General features: G+C 36.0%; 1 protein-coding gene across 6 annotated transcripts in view; it reads left to right on the forward strand.

Annotated features, from left to right (window-relative positions):
• The window catches only part of si:dkey-237h12.3, a 297,461-nt gene that overhangs the window by 213,269 nt on the left and 60,063 nt on the right, over positions 1 to 24,129 (forward strand). For 3 of the 6 annotated variants that reach the window (XM_073922109.1, XM_073922108.1, XM_073922112.1), the window contains 7 exons: positions 1,759 to 1,953; positions 6,132 to 6,332; positions 15,600 to 15,785; positions 17,569 to 17,595; positions 17,978 to 17,998; positions 20,344 to 20,490; positions 21,589 to 21,796. In XM_073922109.1, the coding sequence (XP_073778210.1) occupies positions 1,759 to 1,953; positions 6,132 to 6,332; positions 15,600 to 15,785; positions 17,569 to 17,595; positions 17,978 to 17,998; positions 20,344 to 20,490; positions 21,589 to 21,796 (985 nt within the window). The remainder of the gene's footprint in view (positions 1 to 1,758; positions 1,954 to 6,131; positions 6,333 to 15,599; positions 15,786 to 17,568; positions 17,596 to 17,977; positions 17,999 to 20,343; positions 20,491 to 21,588; positions 21,797 to 24,129) is intronic. The other 3 variants (XM_073922111.1, XM_073922113.1, XM_073922110.1) reach the window with 2 other exon arrangements.

Consider the following 24,129-nt stretch of genomic DNA (forward strand, 5'->3'; position numbering starts at 1 on the left):
AAGAGGTCTAACTCTGTGCTACTCCAGAACTATTGATGTCTTAAAAAATGAGAATACATACATATTTGAGTCCTGATTGGGAGGTAACATCCTATTCCGATCAACCCTGAAACTGCGTGATCCCATCACATGATCGGATCTGGATATCCCTACTTTTCACAATTTTGGGTTTTCAGCAGCAGAAGTCATCATAGTTGGGTAAACTTAGAGCGCAGTGAATGGGAGAGTAAAACAAATGTTATTTTTTTACATCCTTATTGTATAAGGATTAAATAATAATATTAAATAATAATAGAAAAATTCCATGATGGTGTTATCAAGACTTCCAGAAAAAGGAAAAAATTTGTATGAGACTGATAATGGAAGCCAGAGGAGAGACGCCATAATGTCAAATTTACTCTCTCCCCCCTCCCCCAATATATTTAAAATATATTAAAATATAATATATATTATATATATATATATATATATATATATATATATATATATATATATATATCAATATTCAAAATATTAAGAAAATGATTTAAGATTATGATAAGCGTTAAATGCATCATAAGTCTTGTGAAAAACATTCTAAGTAGACTCAACCAATCATACAAATCACGGCAATGAGTAACAACTGATGTATACTCAACAGCTAGAGATAAACCATAATGCACTGAAAATTTGCACACCGAATGAAAACATTATCTTAAATATTCACTCGTTACAACCGAGGTTTGCAGAAGAGCATCTCTGAACGCACAACACATCCAACCTTTAAGCAGATGAGCTACAGCAGCAGACAAGCACACTGATAACAATTCTATCAGCTACACTGAGAAAATGAATGAGATGGGGAAATGTCTTATCAAATTGGAAAAATTGGTATAAGATTGCCAACATTTAGATGGTTTGGTCAGTATTTGCCATAAACTACAGGAAAGCATAGACCCTTGCTGCATTTTAAAAACAGTTCAGGTTTCTGATAGTAGTGTTAGGATATGAGAATCATTTTCTCTTGCACACTCGGTGCCTCCTCAAACAAAATGAGCATCACTACACTCTTGTTGCTGATCATGTCCATCCTTGTTTGACCGCGGTGAACCAATCTTGTGATTGTTGCCTCCAGCAGAATAATGTGTCATATCACAGCTCAAATCATCTCAATCTGACTTCTTGAACACGAAATTCACTTCACTAGACTCAAATGGCTCCACGGTCACCAGATCTCAATCCAATAGAGCACCTTTGGAATGTGGTGGAATGGGAGATTCACATCATGGATGTGTAGCCAACAAATGTGAGATGCTATCATGTCAATATAGACCAGATTCTCAGAGGAATGTCTACGCCACTTTATTAAATCTATGCTATGAAGAATTGGAAGGCAGCTTTGAATATAAAAAGGGGTCTATATTTGTAAAGTTTTTCATGTGCTCAATTCAATTTCACGACAGTTAAGCACATTAACACTATAATTGTAGTTACTGGGAAAAAAAATAAATTAAAACGCATATATTCAACAGCAAGACCATAACTCTTATACTGTTTTTAATTTGCATGTTAACTTTAAAATAAAACAACTGTGTCCAGAAAGGATGACTTCCATTACTAGATTATAATAATGAGAATCTAATGAGAATCATGATTGAGATTAATGAAATTGCACAACTCAAATTGTCCTGGGTATGTTTCTTGTGTGTGTGAGATTCTCTCATCCGTGATCTACTTTCATCCATCTAGCTTTAATCATTTTTTTCCTCTCACTATTAGCGGCGTGTCCAGTGCTGTGCAGCGGGAATGGTCAATACAACGGCGGTCGCTGTCAGTGTTACAGCGGTTGGAAAGGGATCGAATGTGATGTGCCCAGCGGTCAGTGTATGGATGCTCAGTGTGGGGGTCATGGCCTGTGTGTTTCAGGATCCTGCATATGTAACCCTGGCTTCAGAGGTGACAACTGCGACCAAGGTAACTGGACAATTTTCAGTAGCTATGCAAAGAAACTCCAACACATGTAGCTCATTGTGGTGAAGGAGGGCGCTTTTTCAACACCAGCGCGCAGCTAATTACATGGATGAGTGTGCTGACTTAAAGACTGGTTTTTGTTGTGATAAATTAGCCACACCATTTAGCAGCATCCACTGACTGAAATGGATTCTACATATGGGATCGAGATAAGGCAGACAGCCAAGAAAATACCCCTTGTGTGCACACAAAATATTTCCTGTCTTGTGATTCTTCTCCTCCCGCTGTCTCTGGGTAAAACCAATTGAGTCTATCGATCCACATTCAATAGGCTTGGGAATGAACTCTTTAGATGTCTATGTTCGGGTCACTTGACCAATGTTATAATTGTCATTGGACTGAATAAGTAACCTTGAGGTCGGGAAGAGAAAGAATGACCCAGTGAAAGAGAGACTTGCCGAATAGATTTTTAAAAGCATGTTTTTCTATTCTACTCGTATTATAAAGTTGTACAAAATACTGTGAAAAACATTCTTGATTTTAACCAATTTACAATCAATGCTGTAGCTGGAGTGGTCATATCAAATCGGTTGGCAATTAAAACCTTCAAATAGTTTTGACGAGTGCACTTTGTTAGTATCTTGATGTGATTTTTTAAAAACTGCATGAGGCTTTTCGTCAATAATTAGTTTTAACAGGCTTAAAGTAATAGGCATCCAAAAACAAAATGTGGTCCCCATTTACTCAACTTACTAAAAAATTGAATTTATTTTTCTGCCCTTGTTACACTGCAAGTCCAAAAAAAGCCATCACCTGTATTTAACTTCGCATATAGGCAGGAGTCTCCGCGTATATCACATAGATTATTAGATTTCACTTGGTAACAAGTTGCTGTATTTAACCTTAACTTATGTAGAGAGTAACGATTTAATTCTTGAACATCCATGTCAGAGGACACGTTGTGTTTAAGTTAATGTAAGAGCAGTGGTCCCCAACCTTTTTATCACCATGGACCAGTCAACGCTTGACAATTTTACCATGACCAAGAGTGGTGGGTGTATGTAGATGTGTGTATGTATGTAGGTGACCATCAACCATTTTCTCAGGATAACAAGCTGAAAAAACATTGCTGCAACTCTGATTCAAGATTTATTAATGGAGAAAATTTTTATTTGTTGGCGGAGTAATGCAGGATGGTAAAGAGGTTGTACGAGTTCTGTTATTATGGCATATATAATGTGTGGTTTATCAATAATTTATAAAAAAAAACAACACAGTGTCTTTCTGAAAATTTAGTCCCGTGGACGTTTCTGGAGACTGTGAAATACATCCCGGAAGGTATGTATTTTTGCAATTTTGTTTTTGCGTATCGATGAGAGGCCACTGTGTGCGCTTTTTTATATCTCATATGTCTCTCGCGAGTGCCGTTCGTGCCCGCACTGTTCTTGCGTAAACCCACCCGAGGCCGCTGTCGACTGTCTGACTGACTGATTGACTGACTGAATGAATGACTGGGTGACCGGCCAATTAACTGACCCACCCTTCTCCTTCCCTTAACCCAAGCAATTTCTTCAATTTACAACCCACCCAATTACTTCCCTGAACCCAACCAATGGTTTACAAAAGTCCAAAAAAAGAAAAGCCCTTGTCTGATTTTTACCACGTTTTGGGATTTTCCCTTATTCTCACCCTGTTATTCACTTGTTCATTTTATTTTTTGGATTCTGTTTTTGTCTTGCCTGATTTCTGGAACCGCTCTTCCCCCGACTCGAACCCGGTCGTCGTCGTCGTGGTCAATTCCACTCCGCGCCTCAAGTCTGCTGATGTACACGACAAGCTTACTGGACAAACTGGTTGCAGTGGGAAAGCCCTCCACAAGAAGTTAAGCGGTCAGCTAGTAAGCGCGAAAAGGAACGCAGTCATACCGCTCCGTAGCGTTTGCTTAATAAATAATATGCATCCATAAATACCTCAGGCTACATAATTTGCGGCCTGTAGAAACGTCCACGGGACTACGTTTTCAAAATGAGCCTGTGTTGAAAAAACTTACTTACTTACTTTGCAGTACTTACTATTTCCTAATTGTCAATGAATAATAACTCCTTAACAATGAAGCTAAAAGAGAAACAGAAACATTACATAAATTTGTATATTTCAGCAGCTGATTGGTCAGTTCTTGTCACGTGACTCACTGTGTGCTCTGACAGCAATTAGAAGATGTTTTCAACTGGGTGTGCCTCCATTGAGAAATAATGAACTTGTGTATGAAAAAAAGATGCAATACTTGTGTACTGAAAAGACGCAATAACAACCACCGTCATTTGCGAGCTCAGTTTTTCTTGCACACACAGACATGCTGGATTTGTTGACAAATGCATTGCGGATCCTTTTGGCTCTTCGTGGGTCCTTCACTGGCCTTTTTTCCTACGTAAAGAAACATTCCAAAGATGTCTGTTTCTTACTCATTTTGCTGCATGTGGGTTAAACTTTGGCGCTCAAGTCAGAGATCTAACCAAGAGAATACAATCATTTTTCAAAATAAAAGGTTTTTCAAAATAAATGATTGTTCAGACTGCGATAATAAATAAATAATAATTTCTTGTGCGACCTGGTACCAATTGATCCACAAAATGGTACTGGTCTGTGGCTCGGGGGTTGAGGACCAATGATGTACAGTGTACATAAACAATGCGAAGTGAACTCAAGGGATTGGGACTAAAGAGCTGTGTAACCTTAAGGAGTTCTGTGGTCTGATAAGTCCAGATTTACCCTGTTCCAGTGATGTGCATCACAGTAAGAAGAGAGACAAAAGAAGGGATGCATCCTTCTGCCTATGATACAACCTTGTGGAAGCAGCACTCTGGGGATGCTGGAGTTGGTCAGGTCTGAGATCAGCAATGTGACCTGCCCAAAGAATGAGGTCAACTGACAACCTGTATATACTGAATGACCAGGTTATTCCATCAATGCTTTTTTTCTTCTCTGATGGCACGGGCATATTTCAAGATGACAATGCCAGGATTCATCAGCCTCAAATTGTGAAAGAGTTGTTTAGGGAGCATTAGACATCGTTTGAACACATGGCCACTACAGAGTTCAGATTGTAAACCTATTGAGAATCTTTGGGATGTGCTGGAGAGGAGTTTACTCAGTGGTCTGATCGTCAGTAGGCAACTTTGGGCAGGAATAAATGTTGCTAGAATAATGAAATAATACTACAGCAAAGCTAAAGGCAGTCCAACAAAATATTAGAGCGTGTGACTTTTTATTTTTTATTTTTGCATGGGCAGTGTACGAGAGTGACTGTGGTTCAGTGTTATTTTAGACTCTCTGTCTTTCATTTTATGCTTGAATTTTCAGACTCCAGCAATGAGGAACCGTGTTTATAACACCTACAGGGACACTCAGACAAGATAGCTGTTAAATTCCCCAAAATTGCAAGCGTAAAATTAAATTAGTACCTCTGTCCCTGTCTCAACAAGAACTAAACATCATGCTTCCTAAGGCTGTAATTTATGGTCCGGGCATAAAATCTGGACCCTTGAGCGATAGGAAAAAAATGACAAATGTGATCAGAGAAGTCCTCGTTCAACCTGTTCCCTGCATCTGCATAAGCTTATTTTGGGGGAAAGCCAAATTATACATTCAACCCTCATGTTCTGATGCCAACTGTAAAACATGAGGATGGATTTGTATGTACTTCCTCCTCATGGGCAACATGTGGTCCCATAATTGCACTGCTTGATCATAGAGCTGCAAGAACAGGAAGCAATTTTACTAGAGCAGATATATAAATATCCCATGGTGCAAACACTGTTCCAATATTTCATGATGGTAATACCTCAAATCCAAGAATGAGTACTTGAATAGCAGCAGGAAGCTAAAATGAACCATTGATTCTTTGCAAGACTTGTTGGAGTACAGTTTTGAAACTTTCAAAGAAAAAGAGTCATTTTTTTGTGGAAATGATTATCATTATGAGAAAATACACAAAAACCCAGAGGTATATGTATTGATGGCAGTTTAAATAATAAGATATTGTTAAGTTTTAATTAATAAAACATTAAATATAATATTGTATAATCAGATACAGTGGTATTTGTGCTCTATGGTTGTGACATGGACAGATGTTCACAGAAAGAGTCACAGCAAAGAGTTAAGAGCCTTGTTTATTTCCACAGTGGACTGTGTGGACCCGTCCTGTTCAGGCCATGGCTCGTGTCTCCATGGTCAGTGCCACTGTACCTCAGGCTGGACTGGATCCAACTGTGAGACGCAGCTCTCTTTGTGCCCAGAACACTGCTCTGGCCACGGCACATTCCAGACTGAGACCAGCAGCTGCGTCTGTGAAGCCAACTGGACCGGTCCCGACTGCTCCTCAGGTACCATTTATTCACCCACCACAACACCAGGCATGGCATAATTTGTAATATGGTTGGATTTAGAATTGACCTGTTGGTAAACTCCAGCCCCTTAGTTACGACCGATAACCAGGACAAACAAACAATGCAAACTGTCATACAATGATAGCTGTCAGTGTGAGAACGTAAACCAATTACAGAGGAGCATTCAAGTGGAAATTATAAAGATTTGTTTTAAATGATGAACATTAATTTGCAAACAAGGGATTACTTCATACAATTGAAGCTGGAGAAGACATATGTTATGGTTATAACGACTGCAGGTGAACATAGTAAGATTTAGGTTATTTACATTTAAGCAGTTAAATGTAGAGATTGGCATGAGCTAATTAATGTGAGTGCTACTCGTTTTACCCATGGCAGAGACTGTGTTATTACACAATAATTGCTTTTAATTCACTTTAGACTTCAGCAGAGTTAAAAACATTGTTGCTTTGAGTTACCTTCCTTGTTATCCTTGTTAATCATTTGGATATTTATGGCTCATTTCCACTGAGTGGTACAGTACAGTATGATTAGTTACAGGTCATCTTTATCAGGCTTGCGTTTCCACTGCTAAAAGGGTACCAATGGTACTCTTTTTGTTGGTGTGGTGTACAACAGAAAGAGTCATTCTCACTCGAGGAAATGTCAAATTAAAGCTTTATGAGTCGTTTACATATCATATGAGAAGCATTTCTCACAAAACAGATGCTTCATAGACATAAATACTTGTGTAAATGGCAGTGGTGCAGTAGGTAGTGCTGTCGCCTCACAGCGAGAAAGGTCGCTGGTTTGATCATCGGTTCAGTTGGCGTTTCTGTGTGGAGTTTGCATGTTCTCCCTGCGTTCGGTTGGGTTTCCTCCGGGTGCTCCAGTTTCCCCCACAGTCCAAAGACATGCGGTACATCTGCTGCGCAAAAAAATTTACTGGATAAGTTGGCGGTTCATTCTGCTGTGGCGACCCCGGATTATTAAAGGGACTAAGCCGACAAGAAAATGAAAGAAAGAATACTTGTGTAAATGTTCATTACTAACCTTTCAATGTACATGATTTGATTATAACTGCAGATCAATGATAATGCATAATAGCCCACTGTAACGTCTCCCATTACAAAATAAATAAATAAATACAGCATATATGAACACATACAGAGCTTTACACTCTCGGATATGTTATCAATTACAGAAAAACTACACACAGCATACATTTAGTCCTTATTTGGAATTAAAAACAACACGCTACATATAGCCCACAGTGCAAATCTCTCATCTGTATCTTTAATCCTTACCAGCACATGCAAATTTTTGTTAGAAAATAATTCTGTCATTCCAAGTTCATAACAGTCCAAAAGGCGATAATAATAGTTAAACATGGCAGTTTGTTCATGTTTTAGGTTGCTGAAACAATCATTTGATCTTTTACTTTTTCTAGCTTCTCCTTCGTTTTTTCACATGTCTCTCTCGCGTTTTTCTGAAGCACTTCAATAATCACACGCACGCTATTATTATCAGCTCAGGAAGTTTGTTATTTCAATTTTTTTTTTATTTAAATGCGCAGCGAACACAGGCGAGAAATCGAAACCGCTTTAGACGGCGTTGTAAAAAAACTATGGGGCACAGGGTAAATTCTGCTCTTCTTCTTGGCTTTGTGGCTGTTCATCAAGATGACAACAAGGTTTGTTTGAGCTCGGGTCAACCACAACTCGATATTTGTATATGTTATTACGGTGTAATGTCTTGGCTGTGTTTTTAAAATTGGTAGTTCCTTTGTTTTCATTTTCCTGGCTTGTTGCAGAAGCAAGTGACGTTTCTCTGTAAACCAATAGCATTCAATTGTAAATGCTTTATTTCAGTTGTCTTGCTCCACCTTTTGGTATCCTTTTGTTGTGCTAGGTACTCTTTGCAAAGTGGTATGGTGCAGTTCATTTTAGGTACCTTAACAGCTATAAAAGCGTACCGAACCGAACTGTGCCACTCGGTAGAAACGGGCCATTTGATATCTTGTCTTTGGGTGATTACAAAACTAAAATAAGTTCCATTCTCGTCCTCTTGGGACACAAATCAGCGTTAGCAATACCCTCGATACATTGTTCTACCATTTTTTGTAGCATTAACACAATCCAACCTATGAGAGCTTCAAATATTGCATTGTTCCTCTATGGAGCTGATTTCAAAATCTGGTTCCCATGCAATTGAGGCTCAACTGCCATTGGGTTGTCTCCATTTGAAGGGAGGGAGTTTATCCAGAAAGCTTTTTGGAAATATCCAAGTCTGTGTTTGTTTCCAGGGTTAAATTTAATGTGGAAATTACAGCATTGACACACTGAGCTGTAAGGTCATAACATTATTACTACTAAGTGGTTGGGAGGTGGCATGGTGGCTTAATAGTTAGCACTGTCACCTCACAGCAAGAAGGTTGCTGGTTTGAGCCCGACTGGGTCAGTAGGCATTTCTTTGTGAAGTTTGCATGTTCTGTCCGGGTGCTCTGCTTTCTTCCACAGTCCAAAGACATGCGCTAAAGGTGAATTGAATAAGCTAATAATACTGTAGTGTATGTGTGTGAATGCAAGAATGTGTATGGGTGTTTTCTAGTGCTGGGTTGCCACTGAAAGGGTATCTGCTGCATTTAATATATTCTGGATAAGTTGGTGGTTCATTCTGCTGTGATGACCTGTGATTAACAAAGGGACTAAGCCAAAGAAAAAGAATGAATGAATGAAATGGTTGAACTGAATCATTACTGTCGGAATGATTGTGAGTCAGTTCTGTTGCCCACATTTAAACCAAATTAATGTTTGTTTCTAGTTTGCTTAGCCTGTTGTGAGTAACCTTTCAATCATGTCAGCATTTCCTGTGGCCATGCTGCACGTACTGCACGCTAATCTTACAGAAGGAGCTGCAACTTCCATATGTTACATTCCCTTGGTGATGCCTGTAAGTAATTGGTGAAAAGAGAAAGAAATGCGGCTGCCAGGCTGTTTCTTCTGAGAATGTTGTGGGAATTATGCCATTATAAGTGCATGTGGTTTTGGAGTATGGGAATTTGTGTGATGCAAATGTGAAGAGAACAATAAATGTGCCGCTGCAGTCATCAAAAAGTGTTATAGTAGAACAGAAATCATCACAGATTCAGTTTAATGTGTTTGACTCTTAAAGTAGGCAAAGAAATTCCAAAATAAAGTTTTTTTTCTCTTTCATTTTTGAAAGAGGTGCATTTATTTGGTCAAATCTAAAGTAAACATTGCAATATTATGCAATATTTTTGCAATATAATAATAGCAATTTAAAATAGTTGTTTTTGACTTAATTTAATTCTTAGCAATTTAATTTAAGTCTGTAGTGTCATGTGATCCTTTAGAATTATTTTAATAAGTTGATTTACTTACATTTTATTCATATTAATGTTGAGAACATTTTACCGGCTGCTTAATATTTGTTAATGGGGTATATGCACACAGACTTTTAATTTCAGTCAGCCAGCCCCAACCAAATGGTTGCTTAAGTCTATTTACAGGGGTTCCACAAGGTTTTAAAACATCTTAAAACATCTTAAAAAAATTTAAAAACAAGATTTTAGGCCTTAAAGTCCTATATTCAATAAATTGTTGTGTTGTAGTTTTTAAATCATTTTAAACAGGTCTTTATTTTCTTTGTCCAAGTAAAGCTACCCAATAAGGTCCATACAATCACCAATAGTTTTTTTTATTATTATTACAAAGAGATACACCACAGCTGTTAGACATTGTTACAGCAAATTCTCCTAATTAAATTGACTAAGCAGGGAAAGAAAACTAAAGCAATACATCCTTTACATGATCTTCCATTAACACACAAACTATTTACAGAAGTAACCCATTATTTAAAAAATTCTTAGTGTTAAGCCCTGTTTAAGTCTAAAATTTAATCCATAATGGTCTTAAAAGGATCTTAAAAGTCTAAAATTTGACCTGAAGAAACTTGCAGAAATCCTGATTTAACTGATTATATTTGAATTACATTACAACATCGATGCAGTAAAAGGAAGCTTATGAAATTGAAATAACATAAAGCTTTCATCAGAAGTTCATCATTGGCTAAAAAACACTAGCTCTGCGTATAGTCCATTGAAAAGAAAACTCAAAAGAACAGCATTTATTTAAAAAAGAGCCTTTTAAAGGTCTTAGTTGTCATTTTGATCACTTCAATGCATCCTTGTTAAATTGAAAATCCTATTGACACCAGTCTTTTGAATGGTGCATTGGTGTACATTTATATTCTTGTGCAAACACATTTTATGGGGATTTTGGGTTCCATCTAATTTCGATTTATTTTTATTACTTGCATTACATGACATTCATTACTATTGAGATATAAGAATTCTGCTAAGCAGCTTTATTTCAGTGTTCAGATTTGAACGAATACAAAAGCAGTTCATTACTTGCTTCATGAGAGTTTACGAGTTTAGCGTCAGACCACTTCAAGCTGCAGCTCCGGCCATGGGAGCAATGGGAGTCCACTTGCTTGCACAGTTGGGGTTTTGTCTCTTCATTACCTCCACTGTTCCACCTCAATTAAATAAACTTTAATTAACGGGTGTACGGCGTGGATCGACCAGCCTCCCGCTGGAACCTGGAAGTGGTAAAAACAGATAAACACCTTGCCGCTAATGAAAAATTGATTACATCGACTAGTGTGGAAAAAGAAGGCTGTTAAAAAAAAAAAAAAGATTGAATGAATCAACCACCTCTTCACCCTTTTAGAGCAATTTAATATTCCAGAGAGCCAGCACAACCTAATCAGACCCTCCAAGGTCTTGCAATTGAGGAAAAAAACCTTCCTCTGAGAGGGACAGAGAAAGGTCCCTCCTGTACAAACATCAGAGACTCTTTACTTACATTTTGCTCAATTTGATGTTGTATCCGTTATTTATTTGTCAGGAGGACTTTCTTCCTGCTCTAAAAAGTTGCTTGACAAAGAAATGGCTTAATGGAAGACCAATTCCGAACTTGCCTGAAAGGTTGCCTTGGGCAGCCGTGGAAAACTTTGGAAAAGTCACCGGTGTAATTTCTCTGCAATGATAAATTGGCTCCAAGCATGGCCTTATAAAATCAAAATTGCCCCAAGCCGTGTTATTTGGTGGGTTTTTAGGAGTCGTTTCAGTGATAGTTCTAAGGACATAATGATTTGTAGAAATAAAGGTGGATGGGGCCAAGCCAGGTCTTAGTTGCACTTGTTATCTAGATGCCTGGTTTCAGCCTTGAACACAGCTCTCCTGATAGCTCCAGATACACAATACTTGAATTGTATGACTTTTGTTTACACCTTCGTCAAATGCATTACATGTAGACGTGGGAGACACGTCACTGTTCACAGCTGGTGGTAATCAGTGTTTTTTTTCTCTATGTTTTTCCACACTGATATATTTTAGTGTGGACAGAACAGCAGCTTTCTACAAAACTGTGCAAGACAATATGGGTTTGTGTTAGAATCAGTATTTGAGTGAGAACATGAGAATTTTTAGCTTGATATAGCAATATGCCCCATTCTGTTTAAGAATTCTTTTGACCACATGAGCCTTGTGGAAAGCAGTCTGGTCAAATGTGTTTTTGACTACCACTAGATATGGTCAAATATTGAAAAGCTTGTTTAGGGATTTATTTATTTATGGGATAAGATTAGCAAATTGCATCTTAATGTCATGCGGTTATAAGGCTTCAGTAATGCTGTGTCCGCACCAGACTTGCTATGGGTGAATAAATCACACTTTTCACGTGTAAATAGATGTGTGAACTTTTTTGAGTTTACTTGCTTCGTTCTTGCATCAAATTTGTTTCATTCACACGTCAAATTCACTACAGATTTGACGTGTATTCGTGTCATGGGCAGGGCTTCTGTCTGGCTGGTGACTCTAGCTTCATTGCTAAATAGCTAACATATATTTATTAAGATAGTGGATGTGCTTTATGTGCTTTAGGAATGTTGAAAAATTTGTTCGGCACTGTGTCTAAGCTGACGAGCTGTTGTCCAGTGTCGGTAAGATGATTTCCCCTCGGGACACCAACAACAGTCAATCAACAATGTCATTATCACGCCTCTACAGAGAAAAGTCCTGATTGGTTAACATGACCCTTGATTAATAAAGGGACTAAGCTGAAAAGAAAAAGAAAGAAAGAATGAATATTTTTGATTTTATAATGTGCGCTGCTATGGACTTTATCTGATTGAATTTAAAAGCAATTTTCTGAATATTTTGATTTTTTTAACCTTTAGATTTCAGATGTTTATTAATTTATATTATCTCCGACAAATAATTTCCTTTCTTAACACATAATTCATCAATAACACCTATGACTGGTTTTGTGATCCATGCTCTCATTTTTTCAGTTAATCAGTATCCTATTGATATTGTGAAAGAGAGCTAATAAACTATAGAAAATTATAGTTATTTTAATGTACATAAAAAAATATTATTCAAAATATGGTTTGATTATCAATATCAGCAAAATTTTATTATTATTATTTTTTTAATATTGCACACCCCTAGTGCAAATGTCAATGAATGCGTTTGAACAGTGACACTGGAAAGGTTCTTACATCCTACAACCTGTACTTGATCCGAATCATCTCAAATCATTTATCATTAAATGTTAACATGTTTGAAATGGTGGAAATTGTGTGAGATTTCAAACTGTTGACAGCATAAGAACACACCAAAATGAAGGTGAATCGAGGGCAATCCAGGTCTAAATTTCACTTATGTCATCACACTTTACTCTCAAGTCTGAAAACTGAAAACGGATCTCTATCCTTAATGCTTTCATAGCTGAATCTCCAGCTGGGTGCAGGCAATGCCTGATTGGTATGAATTTATGCAGAATATACATACTGAAAAATGAAATGCTTTGTGCTGCCTGACGCATACAGATATAATCTTGCGATCTAGTCTTGACCTGTAGGTTGTTTTAATACATGCAGATCGGTGTTGGACTGGAAACAGACACGGAGACGTAATTCTACAGTGTGCATGTTAATTCATTTAGATTAATAGTTTGCAGCCCACTGGGAAATTTTAAGGCAACGGTAAATTGAATGTATAATATAAACTGAGTAATGAAGTTGCTATAGCACCATCTATGGACCCAAGCCTTGCTAATTTGATATGTCTCTCTGGAATAGGAGAGTGCACAATGTTTGCTGACACTTGCAGAATATGGTTATGCCTTATGGAAGTAATTATCTATTAAATACACCCTCCAAAAACTGGCTTTGGCACGTATCCATATTTTTAAATTCAAATTATTTAAAAGAACCTCCGATTTTGCCTTGAACCTTAACTTTCAAACCAAATTCTTTTTTGAGAATCTTTTAAATATATTTTATTACAAGATTAAATAAATTCTATTAAGGCATTTATACGTTTTTAGAACGCATTTCAAGGGTGCTTGATGTTATAATAAATACAGAAAAATGGTGCAATGTAATTCCGTGAGAGCCGTATGTCCTTGAAAATGTGCACAAGACACCAAGTCGTGTGTGTGTGCATGTGTGTGTTAATGTATTTGTTGATGGATGCTCTGGAGAGCTCCAGAAATGTTAGCAGTCACAGCTTGCAGGATGACAAGTTCAGAGCCATTGTGCATTGGCTTTAGCACAAAACTATCAAAGGATTACAGCCAATTTTGTTTCCCAACATTCAAATACAATCCAGCAGTGAGAATTAGAGTGCCAAAGATGCATTCAGTCATAGCAGTTATAATTCAGCATGGTGCTGTTGTAAAGGAGATGAAATTTCTTATTTGTTTTGCCAAAGCAGATGAGACAACATGTAGATCAGGGGTCTTCAAAGGGAAGTTTGAAAAGTACTGCAGGGGTTCTCAAATTATTGTTTGATCTCTTTTTTTGTGAATAAAATAATGAACTTGTTGAAGCATAATGCAGTATAAAGTTAACTTCCATAACGTTTTCAGTTAGGAAGCTTTGATTGTTCATTCCTTATTAAAATGCTACCTGGCTAAATAAAACCATACTGAGAGCTGCATGTAGATGAATTTATAAATATGTGCTGTACATTTTTATCTGAGCCACACCTACCTATTGCATCATTGACATGCACTAATGGTAATTTAAAGGTGCATTCCAGCTATCCTGCTGCAATCAACTTCATGTTTGATTTCCAGTCATACCAGTTTATTCTTTAGTTTCACTGCAGTAACATGTGTGTGAACCAGTGCAGCCATGGTCATATTTATATTTTTCTAAAAAACCCTGGACATGCTTATAAGCAACACCCACTTGACATTTCACTTTAATATTGCCATAAACTTAGCAAGAAGCAATGAAATATAATTTTTTGTGAAAATGTAAAATGTCACACAGACATGTATTTTCATGAGCTTAAAATGCCTGTAATGAAAAGAACTCAAATGCCACTTAAAAGTTATTATTGGTTCTCTGGATTTGCCATTAGGTACATGCTTTGAGTAAAATGCCATTAGGTGCAAGCTTTCAGTAAAATGTTCATGTGTGATATCTATGTTTAATGGGCTGCTGATAACATGTCTTCGAATTTTAAAAAAAGCGGTATATTCATTTATTCATTCATTTTCTTTTGGCTTAGTTCCTCATTTATCAGGGGTTGCCACAGCAGAATGAACCACCAACTATTCTGGCTTATGTTTTTTGCAGCATATGCCCTTCCGGCCGCAACCCAGTACTGTGAAACACCTATACAAACTCATTTACTCATACACTATGGCCAAATTATTCAATTCACCTATAGCGCATGTCTTTGGACTGTGTTTGGGAAACCCACGCAAACACAGGGAGAACATGCAAACTCTACACAGAAATGCCACCTGACCCAGCTAGGGCTCGATACAGTGACTTTCTTGCTGTGGGGCTATCGTGCTACCCACTGTGCCACCGTGCTGCCCTTGAGTCTACAGAACAAATCAACGTTATCAATAGCTTGCCTAATTACCCTATCCTGCTTAGTTAACCTAATTAACCGAGTTAAGCCTTTAAATGCCTCTTTAAGCTGTATTGAAATGTCTTGAAAAATATCTAGTAAAATATTATTTACTGTCATCATGGCAAATATAAAATAAATCAGTTATTAGAAATGAGTTAAACAGAAATTGGGGGAAAAACAAACAGGGGGGGCTAATAATTTTGATTTCATCTGTATAGATAGATAATAATATGATTGTTGAACAGACTTCATTCACTACATGCGTGTATTATTAAACTCTGTGTTGTCTGTTTCAGAAGTGTGTGCGGCGGACTGCAGTCCTCACGGCGTGTGTGTTGGAGGTGTGTGTCGGTGTGCGGACGGCTGGTCGGGGGCCGGGTGTGAACAGGAGGACTGTCAGGCTCACTGTGGGGAGCATGGTGTGTGTCGAAAGGGGAAGTGTGAGTGTCACCAAGGTTGGACGGGAGAAAACTGCAATATCGGTGAGTTCACCCTGTTGTCAACCTTGTATTTTGTTTGTTTAGCTTCAAAAAATATAACCTGTTCCAGACTCCTGCAGTCAAAACTTGAGAAAATATCACAAATAAAATGTTTTGCAGGGCTGTTACAAAGGTCAAGAAAATGCCTAGGTTTCTGTAATGGATGTACAATACTGTTCCAAAGTTTGGGGTCATTGCAATGTCATTATCTGTTTTGAAACAACTAATAATTTTTCACACAGCAAAAGCTGTAAAGATATTACAAAATAATAAATGTATTCAAGATGCATAAATATGAATAAATACATATTAAAATTATTTTGCTGAAGACTGGAAAAATTATGCTGAATTCATTTTTTTGATATCATAAATTACAATTTAAAATATAATAAAACAGAAATGAAGTTGTTTTAGCTGTAATAATATAATTTTTACCTGTGTCCTTTCAAAAACATATAACGTTCAAAAGTTTGGGGTCAGTTATTTTTCATCTTTTTTAAATGATTCTGTTCATCAAGGCCACGTTTATTAAATAAAAAAAAAAAAAAAAGTTTAATATTTATTAAAATAACAAATAACAATTTATTTATCGTATTTATTTTTAAATGAATTTATTACTCCTTTCATTATTGCTTTTAATATTATTAATAATAATATCATTATTAATAATATTAATACTACTACTACTAATACTACTACTACTACTACTTCTACTACTACTACTAATACTACTACTACTACTACTAATAATAATAATATTAATATTACTAATAATAGTAATCATGATAATAATAATCATAATAATGACAATAGCAATAATACTCATAAAAGAAATAATAATAATAATAATAATAATAATAATAGTAATCGTGATAATAAAATAAATATTAATATTAATATTAAAAATAATAATATTAATAATAATAATAATTATTATTATTATTATTACAATAATAGTAATATGTATAATAAAAGAAATAATAATAATAATAATAATAATAATAATAATAATAATAATGATAGTAATATTAATAATAACAACAACAATAATAATAATAATAATAATAATAATAATAATATTAACAACAACAGCAACAATAATAATAACAAAAATAATAATGATTAATATTAAAGTGATTTCTGAAGGATCTCTGAGAGTAATTGAAGACTGGAGTAATGAAGCAGAACATTCATCTTTAAAATCTCTGTAATAAATTATTAAATTAAATTATAAACTTCTTTTAAACAGTTATTTTTAAGTGCAATAACATTTCACAATTTGACAATTCGTACTGTATTTTCGATTAAGTAGATTCTGTTTATTTTAAAACATTTAAAAATCCTACTGACCCCAAACTTTCAACCAGTAGTGTAAATAAAAATAGTGTTCTTCCGAAAGTCTTGAATGGTGGTTTTGTATGTTTAGCAGTAAAATACTAAAGAGGATAAATGTTGCATTTGGTTACAGTCTGTGTCAAGTTAAATTTTTGAACTTAATCATTTTCAGTACCAATCATTTCACTTTAGAGTGAATCCATCAGAATCAAAATCATTTTTGAAACTATAATCAACAGTGACTGGACATATTGGAAGTATTTATGTAATACTTAAAATCAAATACATCGTCAGCACATTAACACACTGTCAAACAGTATATTTTCTAATTTTGATATTTACTCATGAGAACCCGCTTGGTGTTTTCTGCGAAGTTAGCACTGCACAAAAATTCATATTTTGTGTCTGAATGACTTTCATTCTTTCTCTATCATTCCCCCTATCTTTCTAGCTCACTTCTTGGACAGCAAGATAAAAGGTACAGTGCTTTCTTTCATCAGCCATGTTTACTCTAATTAAAATCATAATGGATTCTTAAATTCCTTATTAATGATATATTCATAGAATGCAAGCATTTGTGAAACCTAAAAGAAGAATCGCAGATGTAGACCTTGCTTCAGGAGAAAAAAAAAGTGATTCAAAATTCAAAAGCATCCATGCCTTTTCTCTAATCGAGCTCTTCAACAGTACAATGCAAATGTCATGAAATGTCATATTTACTGAGGAGAGAGAAAAGTGCAGCACATTAGGTGTGTGTAACCAGCGGAGGGTTGTCTATACAGGAATGACACTAAATCACAGCATACCGCAGTATAACTCCCCATGTTTAATTCTTTCCCCTGAATGTCTCTTCTTGATAGCAGACTGGATAGGATATAGAGGTAAAGGTCATGCTGCCCTGAAGAGAGCATGTGGCTCTGACCCCTCTGTCTCTCAAGCATGACTTTCATTATGTCTATGTACCGTGTATTAATGTGTCCCCTACATGTGTTCGGTTTCAGGTTTCCTGTTTTATACAGTGTATATGTAGGCATACAAATGTACACACACAAACACATACACACAATCATCAGTCAGTCCATGCACATATACACTTTCGCATTACCCAAATCCCCATTGTTGTACATCTCACTGTCTCTTAATGTAATATTTAGCAGCTGCTAAGCTCCTTTAGTTTAGCATTTCCCTCTGTAATTTCCTTTGACTTCACACATTCTGTGACAAAGGATTTGATGGAGCACTTCAGTATGCTGTCTGATAAACTCTTGCCGCACTTGTGCTGTTCAGCGCAGCATGCTGTTAATTCACATGCACACTGCTAGATGTGATAATTTAATACTATTTTTCAAAAGAACTTCATAAGCTTCTCTGATTGTGCTTCATAATTATTTCATTTATTTCTGCAAATCATTTCGAATAGATTAGAGATGCACCAATTGACTGGCCTTTAATCTGTTATCTTCAGAAAAGTTGCTATTTTTCCATATTTAGCATCTTTTTCTGCTGTTTTGTTTTGTAAAGTATGTTTTGTGTAGCATAATTTCACAAGGCTAAGTTATAATTAGAAATATTTATAAATTACAACTTTAAACTCTCTCCCCGTGTTCCTGTGGGTTTCTTCCGGGTGCTCCGGTTTCCCCCACGGCTAAATTGGCTGTAGTGTATGTGTGGGTGTGAATGCAAGAGTGTTTGGGTGTTGGCAAGAGTGTATGGGTGTTGCGGCTAGAAGGGCATCAGCTGTGTAAAACATGCCAGATAAATTGGCGGTTCATTCTGCTGTGGCAACCCCTAAATAATAAAGAGTCTAAGCCAAAAAGAAAATAAATGAATGAACTTTAAACTTGTGTGGAATGTAATTGCAGTTCAATTTAAACCATTACTTTTTTTGTTAAACTTTTTAGTCACAATTCATACTATTTGCAAACATTTAACTAAGACTATTAGCTTAATGAACTACTAAATAGCAGCTTATTAATAGTAAGATAAACATTTGCTTAGTTTTTGCATAGAATTTGGGATGTATAATAAGATCATACTTTATAGCTACCTGCTTGAAAATATTAGCTAGAAATAGTAAATAGCTATAAGTAGTAGCCATAAAGTATGATCTTATTCTACATCGCCAATTCTACACAAAAACTAAACAAATAAGATGAATTCTGACTAAAGTGTTGCAAAAAATATGTAATAGTTAATTGTGACAAAATTAATTGTATTTTTATAACCTTTTAAAAAAAATAATTCGTTTTTCAACATAGGCTCATTCTGAAAATGTAGCCCTGTGTACACTTCTGGAGATTGCAAATTATGTAGCCAGAAGTACGTATGGCTGCATTTTGTCTGAATGCTCGCTGTGTACGTTGGTGGATTTGAGGCCCAGAGAGTTGACCACGATGATGGGGTTCGATTCTGGCAAAGAACGGCTCCAGAGTGTTGGTAAAAAAAAAAATTAAGCCTAAAAAAAAGTAAATAACAGGGTGAAGACATGGTAAAAATCAGGCAAGGTCATTTCTTTTTCTGGATTGCTTTTTAAAACTGTTGGTTGGGTTTAGGGAAGGGGGTGGGCAGGTCAGTCGGTGATATGAAAACACTATTGGCTGGGTTTAGGGAAGGAGGAGGGTGGGTAAGTCGATCAGTCAGTCAGTCAGTCGACAGCAGCCTCTTGTGGATTTACGTAAGAAGAGCAGGCGTGAATGGCACTCGTGAGAGAAATCTGAGATCTCAAAAAGCATACACAGCTGTCTCTTGTGGATTTGCGAAAACAAAAACCCCAAAAAAATAAAAAACTTCCTGGGAAGTTGGTGCTCTGCAGAAATGCATTTAGGGGTACGTTTTCAGAATGAGCCTGGGTTGATTTTATTTTTTAATCTACAGTTGGGATCAGGCAAATGGCCTGCAAATAAAAATAAAATTAAATTAAAGTCAGTATTGGTGCATCACTAGCCTAGTTACTATTTGGCTATATTTATTTACTGATTTTAATTAATAATCATTTAAGTGCTAAATATTTGTCCAGCTGTTTCATGTGAAATTACAGCTCCCTCCCTTGTCCAATGTCTTTAAAATGTTGTAAACGTTCCAAACGTTTGACTGGTTAAGGCACACATTCACCATGTTTTCCACTGTATGTTTATGCAGTACTCTATTGCGAGTTCTTCACCTCCCTTGAGTCTTGCTAGGCTTCTGGTTGGTTTAGTGTGTTTAACTGATGAATTTGTCCCTCTAGATAGCTGTCCAGGACTGTGCAACAACAACGGCAGGTGCATTCTGGACCAGAACGGATGGCACTGTCTCTGTCAGTCCGGATGGAGAGGGGTGGGGTGTGATGTCGCTATGGAAACCATTTGCTCCGATGGCAAGGACAATGAGGGAGGTGAGAAAAATTGCTAAACTACTGTTTAACAGGGGTGTAAAGGTAAACACAAAATGGCATGTAGCTTTTGTATATAACTATGTACAGTTGTACAGTCAGTTGTAACTATGTACAGTCAAAATTATTATCCCTCCTGTTATTTTTCTTTTTTTTTAATTTTTTTTAAATATTTCCCAAATTATGGTTAACAGAGCAAGAACATTTTCAGAGAGTTTTCTATAATAGTATGTCTTCTGGAGAAAGCATTATTTGTTTCATTTTAGCTAGAATAAAAGCAGTTTTTTATTTATTTATTTTTTATTTTTTTGTCAAGCCATTTTAAGGTCAATATTATTATTATTTTTTGGATTGTCTACAGAACAAAAAAATATTATTAGAATTAATTATTAAAACTATTATTTTTAGAAATGTGTAGAAGAAATCTTTTCATAAACACACTTTCTGGAAATAGTGTGGGGCCAATAATTCAGGAGGGCTGATAAATTTGACTTCAGCTGTACCTATTTATATTGGGGCAGGGGCTGATTCTTTTATATTAAAGGTGCCATATATTACATTGGTTTATTAAATTAAATTGTTCTCTGATATCAACATCCAGAAATGGTTTAATAAGTTCTTGTATTACTCCATAAAATACTCCTAGAATCAGAAAGTCCATGATTGACCGTTTATGGTTTGTGTCATGAATATTAATAAGCTCCAATCTGACGTGCCACTCTTACAGACACACTTTCACGCAAACAGAGCAGGGACAAATATAAACACAATCAGAGTAACTTAACCTATTTTGCTCACGAGATCTGTTGTGGATAAAAGCTAAACCAGATTTTCATTATAGGGCACCTTTAAAGTCCTTAAATAATTTAAATAGCAAAATTACAATCTAGTTGCATATATTTTATTTGTATTTTACTGTTATGTAAATATAATAAAAATAAGAAAATGTTCTATATAATCGGGAAAAGTATTACTTTCTGCTTCTGTTTCCATGTCTGTGCACTGTTACATACTTACTTTTTATACCACCCAGTCTAAAAATGTCTAAATAATTTAAAGTCTCCAGATATATATTCTTACGTCCCATGTTGTTGTTTTTAGATGGCTTGGTGGACTGTATGGATCCAGACTGTTGTATTCACAGTGCCTGTCAGGGTCAGACATATTGCCGCGGGGCTCCAGATCCCAGCACAATACAACAACCCAGCTCTCCCACTTCAGACGCTCAAGGCTTCTATCAGCGTGTGGGCTTTCTGGTGGCTCCAGGCGGCACTCATACCCTACCAGGAGAAAACACGTTCAACAGCAGGTTGGAAGCTCTTGAACTTCTAAAGAACAGTCAACTCGGTTTGGATGGAAAGAGATAGGTGTTCTAAAACCAAAATTCTCTCATTATATTTTACGCAGAGTTTCTCTCTTGTGCTGAACACAAAAAAAGGTATTCTGTATGAATGTTGCCTCTGGCATCCATTGAATTTTTTTCCTGAAATTGATGTCAATGGCTACTAGTGTCCAACATTCCTTTTGTGTTTAAATTTTTCTTTCTTTCTTTGTTTAACATAGAGTGACACACTGTGGCTCAGTGGTTAGCACTGTCACTTCACAACAAGAAGGTCGCTGGTTCTAGTGCCAGCTGGACCAGTTGGCATTTCTGTGTGGAGTTTAAATGTTCTTCTAGTATTCACATGGGTTTACTCCTGGTGCCCACAGTACAAAAAAAGACATGCAATATAGGTGTGAATGCAGAAGTTTATGAGTGTTTCCCAGTACTGGCTTGCAGCTGGAAGTGCATCTGCTGCATAAAATATGCTGGATAAGTCAAGTAGGTATCGCAGCAGCCCAGAGATCTCCAAGTGGGAGGGATTACACCGCAAGTAGGTTGGGTGACCTTCAAGTGGGAGGGACTTATGCCATAAGTAGGTTGGGTTTGGGTGGTGTAGGTGGAGTAGACAATAATAAAACACATCAGATTAGTGTGAGGTTGGGTTTAGGGTTGGGGTAGATGTAGACATTAATAAAACACTACAGGTTACTGTGAGGTTGAGTTTAGGGTCGGGGTAGGTGTAGACATTCATCAAGCACAATATTAATGTCATGTTCAAGACATTAAATAAGTAAAAACTCCAAGTTTGTACAGCCCACTTGGAGCTCAAAGCCCACCCACTCGGAGCTGGCTTCAACCTCTGTTTATACCCTGTTTATGTCTTCATTATGTGTGGCGACCCCTGATAAATAAGGGACTAAGCCGAATGTAAATGTATCAAGGAAAGGAAAGATTAATGACAAAATTCTATATTTTGAGGAATGTTGGAAACCAGTAGCCTTTGTCATCAATAGTATATATTTGTCCTACTATGGATGCCAATTGCTACTGGTTTTTAACATTCTTTAAAATATATTATCGTGTTCAACAGAAACTCATAGGTTTGGAACAACTTAAAAGTTGAGAAAATGATGAGTAAATGTTCATATTTGGGTGAGCTGTCTCTTTAAATGCCTAAGCATTTTTTTTATTGTTTACTCTTTTTAATGTCTTAGTTTGTTTGAAATGACACCAATTTGTTCTGCAATTTTACTTGCAAATTCATTGTTTCTCTGGTTTTACTTTGAATAAAATTTGCCTTTTATTTTTTCCAAAAAATGATAATTGGCCAGATCTTTTCTTTCATTTGTTCTGATTGAATCTGGGTTTTTTCACCAAATTGCTTCTCTAAAGTAAAAGAAAAAATATTGGTATTGTCTGAAAACATGCCATTTTTTATTTTATGCAAAACAATGCTCTAAATTAAAGCTTTTTTATTTTCAATTTAGAAGAAATGGCTTTGGTAGTTTACAGAATAAAACAAATCAAGTCTTACTCAAACACAAAACCATAAATTGTGAAACTACACATTTTCAGGAGGTCTCTTTATTTTTTGTCTATGTACAATTCTACAATGTTTTTCACGAGACACATGGCTTTTTATGCCGATAATGCCTCTATTTCATGTTTTAGCTATAGCATAAAAAAAAAAAAAAAAAAAAAAAATATATATATATATATATATATATATATATATATATATATATATATATATATATATATATATATATATAAATATGCATGAATGTCCTTTCGGCTATGCTAGTAATTGTGATGCCGTTTGATGTATTGCACAATATTTCCCGCAATCTTTAATAGTTTTTTTTTTTTGAACCATTTTAGAGTCATAGATCTAACGGCATGCGAAAATAGAGCAAGTCTCGCACACTCATACAGAATAAACAATAGGCTTTTCTTTTTGATAGAAATCCACAACTTCAGTTTCCCCGTTTGAAGACTCCATATTGTCCTATCTAATTTCTGCTGCGGACAGAAAAGCCATTTGCTGCTGGTATGATTTGTACGAAAAGTCAGCGTACTGTGTACTTTAAAAAAATGATTACTTTTTCCTCTGAAAAAATTGTGCACCTCACCTTTGCACCTCTTCAATTTGGACTCTTGAGAGAATCTGTTCTGCGCCCTTTGGTGCTTTTTTTTTCAGCCAAAGTTAACAATATGAACATTCCTGCTCATCTTGACTGTCTTACAATGGAACTAATGTGTTCCAATGTCTGGATATTTGGCTGATGAAGCTTTTGATTGTGCCTTGATGAGGTAAC

Source organism: Danio rerio, chromosome 14, assembly GCF_049306965.1.
Source record: "Danio rerio strain Tuebingen ecotype United States chromosome 14, GRCz12tu, whole genome shotgun sequence".
NCBI classification, from domain to species: domain Eukaryota; kingdom Metazoa; phylum Chordata; class Actinopteri; order Cypriniformes; family Danionidae; genus Danio; species Danio rerio.